General features: G+C 45.6%; 1 protein-coding gene across 1 annotated transcript; it reads left to right on the top strand.

The window, feature by feature from the left end:
• Positions 1–907: 907 nt before the first annotated feature.
• Positions 908–9,654, top strand: LOC106804854 (zinc finger protein 239-like). Its single transcript, XM_014806212.1, has 2 exons — positions 908–934; positions 8,151–9,654. Exon 2 carries the CDS (start codon positions 8,218–8,220, stop codon positions 9,250–9,252), a length of 1,035 nt encoding a protein of 344 aa, XP_014661698.1. The 5' UTR covers positions 908–934; positions 8,151–8,217; the 3' UTR covers positions 9,253–9,654.
• Positions 9,655–9,662: the final 8 nt, after the last annotated feature.

The raw sequence follows: 9,662 nt of genomic DNA, 5'->3' as shown, positions 1-9,662 counted from the left end.
ACTCTCTCTTGTGAGCACACTCTATAAGAGTACCGAAGTGTGCACGTCACGTTGAGCCAAGACAACGCACGCGGGCTGGTTCTTACAGCAAAGCACTGGCTCCATACGTTTACTGCGTGCAAAATGTTGTGCGTACGTAAAACACGAGTGTGTGCGCTGCAGACAGCCCGTTAAAAGCATCCGGTTTAGCAAGTCGCATCTTACAATGTGAATGAAAAAAAAACAATATTAAGCAAATTTTTTTTATTTTTTTATTTTTTTAATGTTAATTTTTATTTTTTTTCCCGTTGCTTTTCACGTCCATCCTTTGGAAATCTATAAAACTGCAAGAATACTCTCAGAATTAGGCTTACAAATCGCCGCCGTACAGAAACACGACACGCAGTTATGTTACCAGAGCATAATATGATTGTGTAGAAACCAGCAGGCTCGTTTGTCATGCCACGTGACGTCATCACTTCGGTACCTATGCCAGTCATGTCAAAATAGGAGACCTTTATCAGAAGTTTGGATAATTCAATGGGATATGAATATTAATATCATATGGTTATATAATCTATGAATATTGAAAGCGATAATAAAACTGTTGTATTCTTGTTATATCTTATATCTAATCTATGACGTATCCCGCAATGCCCGCCGTTTGAATTGTTTATATAGCGGCCCCCTCGTTAGAGGCGCGCGACGGCAATGCAAATGCGCCTCACCCGTTGTGGAAATGTATTGCACAACTTCTAAGGAACTGGTGCCGAAGGCCGAAGATAGAAGTCAAGCGTTAATGCAATTGGTATCTCTGCACTCGGTCATATCGTCACAACGACAACAACAATTAATTTGCTTTCTGCTATCGAATAATCACTGATTTTACAATTACTGACGCCCACACTTTGCCGACGTCCCGCACCGGTGTCAGCGTCAGTACGCTGCAGTGTTGGTGTGTTTTTACTGTAGTCTTACTGAAGTTCTGTATATACTGATAGTGCTTATTGCTACAGACATTATTACATTATATAGACATAGCATCTTATTATACAGTATTAATTACTGTTATTATATGGCATAGCTCATATATAATATGCCTCATAAGGCCAAAACAAAATATATGTCACATGTGTGGTTACCAGGGATAGAAATTAAGTTTGAAAATTTACAGCGCTCGCGGTCCTGTAGCGTAAAGGGATTTTACAGGCCGGCCAGGGCAAATTACAGCTCCTGCATCATTCCCTGCAGTGCTCGAAAATAGAAAAAAATTCTCGTTGTCCTGCGACAACCCCCGCCCATCAAATCGGCGATTGTACCGGCCAACAGATTTCTGCGTTGTCCAAAAAATATCCCAAATCTCCTATTGGCAATCACATAATAATAGATCAGAAAACAACCCAAAAACAGGTGCGCGTAGCCAGTATTTTTTAAACAAGGGCGCCGACCAAAAAAAAACAGACCGAACTACGCCAAAATAGTTGATTTTACCTGCCCGTCCTCCGCCTCCTCTCCACACCCTACGGCTCCTCTACCTCTCAGCCTCTGCAATCCATGCCGAAAAGCGCATTTTATGTTCATTGTGTCTCTGCTCCCAAGAGATGTAATTGCTTCAGCTGGCCGGTTATAGGATTCCAAGGACGCCGGAGGAGCTGAAAAAAACAGGCATAGGGGCCCGGGGGTGGGTAATGGGGTCCATTCCCAGAATTTTAGAAAACTTGCTGGTATTTGCTGCGTTCTCCAAATCGAGTTCACCTCTCATAAAATCAATGAAACCTGACATATACCAGGTGTGAAATAGACAGCTCGGTCCCATATTTTTAAGCTCAATCTGACATAGTCAGATGCCAGCGTTGTAGATCGCTTGATCGTCCGCTCCGTCCGTGCCAGTCCGCCGTTCGTCCGTCGGTCGGTCGTCCGGTCAAGCAGTTGGGCCACAGAATCCTTAACCACCGCTCGACGTACAGCCGTCAACGCTATATTCGGTCGATTGGGGAGAGGATCGTCAAAAACGAGTACGGGATGTCGAAGCTGGGCGTCTGTCAAAGGTCAGAGAGGTTCAAGAGTGTAAAGGGAAGGGCCGAACATTCACTTCCTTAACTTAAGGTGATTAGGGAGGAAATGCAGAAATTGCGCGCCACAAATCTAAACGGCCGTCGACCTAGGCTCGCTTGATAGTCGGTGTATTAGCATCATGGTAGCGAAAAAGCCATCACTGTGCCCGAATTAGAGGTCACTAGGTCAAAGGTCAATGCGGCACAGGGCAGAGGGTTTTAGACATTTTCTGAGGGCGACATGGTGCTGACGAGCAATTGGAAAACTTTTTTGTTTCAGCGTGACCTAGCATTTTTATGGCTTTAGTGAAAGGACATGATTGGCCTTTCACTGACGTGCGAAGAGTAAGTGTCGGATAACCTTTTGACCTCAAGAGGCACGGCCGTTAACATGATTGTTGACTGCTTAACAAAGGACCTGCGAACTGCTTGCTATATTAGAGCCCATTACCTGTGTCAATGCGAGGCGCAGGTTGCCACAGTTAATTGCAAAGGAAATGTTGTTGAACAAGGTTACGCTCCTAAAGCGCATGAATTTCGACCATCGATTATGCAGAAGTTGACGAATGCCTACAGTAACTGCACCTTGTGTACGTTAATAAGTTACATTACGCTTATAGCCAACGCCGTATTAGTTTGTCGCAAATCACTGTCTGGTTACTAAGAAATATCCAATTGAAATCCGGCGGTCAAAAATTCCGTTGTTGACAGGTTTCAACCCGGCTATCGCCGGGCCCGTAATCGCGCGAGGCGGTTCATACAGATTATAGTGCCACCGGGACATTTTCGTACGTATGCTCCGGCGTCAGTGATTTCGATCCTTGTAGTCTGCAGTGCGCATTCCGTAAGCGTTATGCGTTTTACTCTTGCGGATTCGGGAATAAATGAATATACGAAGTTCTTGAGATTACAAGCCAACATATAATATGTGGCAACTAGGCAAATAATACCACACTAGGCCAAACAATTTACCCCGGCGGACAACAATTCGATGCCTCAACATCCTGCTAGCCAAACATGTGAGCCGTCCCGACGAACTCCTTGCTTATTGGTTCGCAATAAATGCGTTGATCGCCAGATTACCAAATTTACGGTTTCAAGTAGACAATTCTTCAGTAATTAGCAGTGATATCTGCGACAACAACTAATACGCTGTTACTATAACGGTAATGTACTTAATTCAACTACACAAGGTGCCAGTACTGCTAGCCATTCGTCAACTTTGCATAACTCGATGGGCTCGAATTATGCCTTTAACATCATTATTGATTTTTAAAGCAGTCTGTCTATATATAGCCAACCCTGCCCCTTTCACAATGAGCAAAAACACAGCGCAGCCATGGCTGCGCACGCTTCTTATCAAAATTGTTCTGCCGGCACCTGCAATGCACCTGTAACTCACAGCTGGCACTGCCTGATATACTTACTTGGATTTTAGCCTGTACGCTACTGTACGATTTCAGGGAACGATGCCATCGTTTGATTATTGATTAACACTGCACGCCGCCATCCGCGGCAACTATAGGCCTAGTTTAAATTAGATTTTATCGTCAATGTAACTTTGGTTTCAACAACGAATAAAATAATAACTAGTACCATATTATAATATACTAATATTTAGCTTTTGCATCTTGGAATCTTAACATATATCATGTAGCTATGGCCGTGGTATCCATTTCCAGTTGTGGCGCGAACATAACGTTACCATAGCAAGAAATATTAGAGGACACTATATATTATGATTTCTATGACTGCACGTTACAGCTCAGCCGGCCATAGGAAGAAAGCATTATATTGAGGGGCATACCAGAAAGGCATCATGCTGGGTTTTAATTTTTAGCTCATCTGCACATATGTCAGATGGCAGCTTGTAGAGATCGCTGATCGTCCGTCCGCGTCCGTGCGCCTCCCGTCGTGCGTCCGTCGCGTGCCGTCAAACAGTTGCCGGCACAGAATCTAACCGGCTGCGAGTACGGTCACGATATTCGCGGACTGGTGTGGGTAATCGAAAAACGAGTTGGGATGTCGAAGCTTGGGTCAAGAGGTCAAAGGTCAAGAGGTGTAAAATATGGGGAACATCTCATCCTTAACTTCAGCGTATAGGGAGGAAATGCAGAATTGCGGCACAAATCTAAACGCGCCTCCACTAGGCTCGTGCATACGTCGGGTGTATAGCATCATCGGTAGAAAAGCCATCACTGTGCCGAAATTCGGAGGTCACAGTCAATAGGTCAATGGGCACAGGGCAGATTTTAGACATTTTCGAGGACATTTGGTTCTGACCGGAGCGATTGAAAACTTTTTTGTTTCAGCGGTGACCTAGCATTTTTATGGCTTATTGAAAGGACCATGCAAATGCTCCGCTTCTGCCTGACATGCGAAGCAGTAAGGTGTCGGCATAACCTCTTTGACCCTCGAAAGAGGAAGCGGTTTAAACATGGATTTCGTTTGACTCGTTAACGAAAGGGAGTGAACTGCTTTTGCTTATTATGAGCCCCCTCCCCCGCACCCTCCCCTGTTCCCCCATTCCCCACCTCGGCCGTCACGGCGCCCGCTCCCCGCCCTTTCCACCCCCCCACCCCCTCCCCCCCCTCCGCCGCTACCCTCCATCTGCCCGATAGGTGGGCGCTGTCCTAACAATGATGTGTACGAAACTGCGTGTCTGCTATCGGCGCCTTAACAATGTGGTACTACGCACGATGAATGAAATTTTACGTTTATTAATCGTCAGCAACAGAACCTAGATGAGCCCAGATGCTCTGGCGGCTTCTTGTTATATTATTCACGGATTGTTAATTCACGGATTTAAAATTCTTGATGCAGCTAGAAAACACTCGGATTTGAAGTATGAAACTGAACATTATTGCTGCCAGCTAGCCTACACCCGAGTTTGGTTGGGAATTGATTTCAGTTCGGATGCAAAATATTGAAAGCCAATACGGTTGATATCACCATAGATTAATAACGCCGTACACGCGTGATATATAGATAGGCGAGTACGGTTTAAGAGGTCGCGTTGTTAGGGTTAGCGCTAAGCAGGTTCCTTGGTACTGTCCACCGGACGAATGATCTCGCTGACTGTTAGGTTGTCCAGTGCAAATTCTGGTTGTCTCGGAAACGCGACAAGCGCTTATTTCGAGCACTGCCCTGGATACCGCAGCATTTTTTTTACGCAGTGGCTGAAGGTACGGTAGCCTGAAATTCCTCGGACCAATGCCCAACACCGACGATTTGGTGAATTTGGTGTTGGGTTAGGTCAGAGCAACCATTGCCTTACAAAAACGTGGAATTTCTCTGATCCCGCCGAGGATTGCCTGCTTTCATGTCCAAAACTCACAATTGGGGCTGATCGAATCAAGACGTGGACAGCACATAAGGTCGAAGAACTGAATAAACGTATACTGCGTTGCTTCGCGTTGCGTAAGTACAACGCTACCAAAATACGCTACTCTGTTGTTTTCCCAAAATACAGTTGGATGCACGATGGATGGCCGGATGGTCGGAGGAATTGTTAGCAACAAATTTTTAGATCGAAATACGACTAAGGTAAGAGAGCTAGCAAGTGTACTTACAACGCGAGCAAGCATATAAGTTATCGCAGTTTTCTGATCTATGTGCATGAGGTCTGATTGTCAGGCCCCAATGTGAGTGTGTTGCAGCGATGAACACCGCGTGCTCGCCTGCTTTGACAATGCCTTACGCGAACCAGCCCACGAACCTGCAAGCAGGAGCAAGATATAATAAAGTTCATGTGTTGGAACTAGGGTTGTGTTGTGTCCGTGCTGCTTTGGGATTTGAAGCCAACATTGATTACCTTAATGTTCGGGATATTTTATGATGATTGGTAATTGCTTCAACGTATATGCTTGCCTGATTCTGGTGTGCTAGCATGTGTACAGAATATTGGGAGACAGCGAAGGCTATGCAAATGATTAAGCCCATCACGGAGAGCGTGTATTACGTAAACTACGTTTGGTCTATAAGCTGATTGGAAGCTTTTATTTTAGCTCGCACTCTGTATAAAATTGCTAATATATACTCTTTTCGCAAACGCATTTAAAAACTATATGATTACGTGTTAAAGCCTGATGGCGGCCGACCACTGATCTCTATTATACTAACTGTTAATAAGTTAGTATATGGTTAATTAGTAGTATAATAGAGATCATAGTGGCTGCGACGAGGCTGTACATGGCTGTTTCGCGATGACTAGTAAAGTAGATACGACGTCAGCCGGTTCTCCCAGGAAGAATTTCATCAGGGGGAGGGGAGGGGTGAGGGCGGCGGGGGAGACGTGGAGGGGGTTAGGCGGGAAACAGAGGGGCGGAAGATGGGCTAGGGGTTCGGGGCGTGTATCTTTTACCGTCACGACTAAATTAAGGGGCGTAAAAATCGCCACCACACATAGCAGCGATATTTGGGGTTCTTGTATATATAGAAATAGCCGACGTCCGGTGTACATAGTCACAGGTTAACTGTGATTGTCAGGACTTGTGTACTGTCTGCAGTGCATGCGTCAGATGTCTCCCTGGTCTTACGGCAAATTCTTAGGAGGATCGTTTCGTGTTGAGGATTCGATTCGCGACTGGCTTCAAACTTTTATTCTTGGGTGGAATTTTCCAAAACTGGGCGGAGGTAATCTTAAACGGGGCGCAACGATTCAAACGGGTGGGGGGCGAAGCATTTTCAAACAGCGGGCGGGCGCGCGCGCGCCCCGTTTGCGCAACGTGGGGAGAACCCTGCACGTGCTTTGCAGCTACAGTGACTTATGTGTGTCAACTTGAGACAATTATTATTATTTACTGCATAATTTAACATGCTATATTACCTTAATCTTCTTAATATTATTTTAAAACAGTATACTGATCGTTTGTTAACTACCAGTGATACTTTATTGTTTACATCCAAACGTGAAATGCGGTGAGATGTCAAGATATGTGTGAATTACCCCACAACCTAGCGCACGTGAACAGTGAGCATGCCGCACGACCCGTGCACGTAAATAAACCCTGGCCAACACAATGTAAGGTTTACTGCCACTGGCAAAAAGTAAGCTCTGCCTACTTGTTATCGATTTTTGGTATGCCAACACTGCTTTAGTCTGGATTCAGGAACCTGTGCGTACGAACATCCCACGCACGCTTCTTGAATGGCAACTAAAGTTGTGATTGAGGTGTTCTAAATTTTCATGCTTACGTTTCCTGTAGGATAGATTTACTGTCTCCAAAGTGTAAAGTAACTAAAATAAGTACACAAAAATGAAATGAAGAGTTATTTCATCAATTTTTGCAAATTTTATTAAACTGACTATTATGAGATTTTTGCTCAGAAACGCTCAATCCGAAAAAAATATAGCTAAATATAGGCTCACCTCACAGTGGATATATTACTGATTTCACCAACATTAATAAAACACCAAGATTTTATGCAGTTATAACATAGAAAATTGGATATGAACACATCGTAACACAATGAAAATGACATCGATCTGCGAGATTCGTTAAATGTGTAAACTTGTAATTTGCCGGATTTGAAAACAATTGCATTTGAGATAGATTGTATGTCTATGGCAGATAGGTGGCGCTATTAGCTGAGAAGACCTATCGGCACTAGTCCTAAGATTACAACAAACGTTCGTTTGCCAAACTAGTTCGAAAATTGCATGTTTTGGTGAATACGAAGATTCTACGACATTTTATTGTTACTCTAGACAATTGCTGTTACTCTAGCAATAACGGTAAGTATCGGAAAAGTGGGGAAACCCTGAAGATTTCTCGTAATTATTACTTTAAATGAAAGAAAAGCGACAACAACAATTGCCTATAGATACCTCTTGCTTATATATAGTCTCTCACTTCCTGTAGATATGTCAATGAATAAATCACTATAGTGATTGACTTTAGAAATGTCTGGGCATAATGTTGTCGTTGCCGTGGTGATTTGGTCACGTGACTCCATCGAATTCACGTGTATCTATACTCTGAAAAACCTGCGACACACTAACATTTTGAAAAGTTCACTCGTCGTTGTGTAGTCCATGCCCGCAGCAAACGAATCTGACTTCATCTTTTTGTGAGGCAGGGGAAGTTATCCGTGGTCTCTATTTTTTGTCCGCAGGAAAGTGGACGACTGAGAGAGGAACCTGCATTGGGGAGAAATCGTGATCTCGATCACCGCCCGCTCGATGGAACCTTCTCCTCTTCCTTCTGCTTCTTCTTCTCCTCCTCCTGCTCCTTCTCCTCTTCCTTTTCCTCCTTCTCCTGCTCCTGCTTCTCCTGCTCCTGCTTCTTCTGCTCCTCCGTCTTCTTCTCCTGCTTCTCCTCCTCGCTCAAACGTGCAGAGCGAAGCGGAGGAGAAACCGTACGCGCGTGACGTTTGCGAGTACAGGACGTGCTCCCGCTACATGCTGAAGACTCGCATACGAACGCACACGGGAGAGAAACCGTACGCGTGCGATACGTGCGGGTATCGGTGCTCTCAGCTCAGTGGCTTACAGGCACACGCACGCACGCACACGGGAGAGAAACCGTACGCGTGCGATGTGTGTGAGTACAGGTGTTTGCGGCCGGCGAGTCTTCAGATCCACGCACGCACGCACACGGGAGAGAAACCTTACGCGTGCGACATATGCGGCTCTGCCTACACCACCTCAGGCACCCTCAGGAAGCACTTTCTCATGCACACGGGCCAGAAACCGTACGCGTGTGACGTGTGCGAGTACAGTACTTGGTTCCGCGACAACCTGAAGCGTCACGCGCGCACGCACACGGGAGAGAAACCGTACACGTGCGACATATGCGGCTCCGCCTACACCACCTCCGGCAGCCTCAAGAAGCACTTTCTCACGCACACGGGCGAGCAACCTTACGCGTGCGACGCGTGCGAGTACAGGACGTGCGACCACAACAGCCTGAAGACTCACATGCAAACACACATGGGAGAGAAACCGTACGCGTGCGATGTATGCGAGTACAGGTGTTCTCGGCTGACGCATCTCCACAGACACGCGCGCACGCACACGGGATACACGTGCGACATATGCGAATACAGGTGTAGGACCGCCAGCGACCTCAAGGTGCACTTTCTCTCGCACTGGCACACGGGAGAGAAACCGTACGCGTGTGACATCTGCTCTTTCAGGGGCTTATCCTCGGCCGCTTTCTCGAAACACATGCGCACGCAGTCGCACCGACGAAAAGCCACGTACAATCAATCGTGAGTGATGTGATGGATGCGGGTTAAACAGCTAATTCGTCAGACATTAAACGTGTGGATATGGACGCACTCTCTCCAGTAGACTCCAGTGACGTACACTCAGACTTGTATAAGAGAAGAATTCCTGAAAGGCGATGTGCATGCAATCAGGGGTGATGTGACTGACATTCTACCGATTAAACAGTTAATAAGCCAGTTCGTAGTTACGCACTGGCGCCCTATGATGTCATCGGGTCATAGGTCATTTGTACATAGCTGAAAAGTTGGATCGCACGTTTGCTCGTATGCTTGATAATACTTGCCGTATACTACGTAATATGCATGAATGCTATACAGAAATTATGTAAAAGCGTGCGTGCGTTTGTTTTCTGTACTGAACTGAACGACTATCTGCCTGTGCTTTTTTTTTTTTTG

Source organism: Priapulus caudatus, unplaced genomic scaffold (assembly GCF_000485595.1).
Source record: "Priapulus caudatus unplaced genomic scaffold, Priapulus_caudatus-5.0.1 Scaffold90, whole genome shotgun sequence".
Lineage (NCBI taxonomy): Eukaryota > Metazoa > Priapulida > Priapulimorpha > Priapulimorphida > Priapulidae > Priapulus > Priapulus caudatus.
This window is presented reverse-complemented; position numbering and strand designations above follow the sequence as displayed.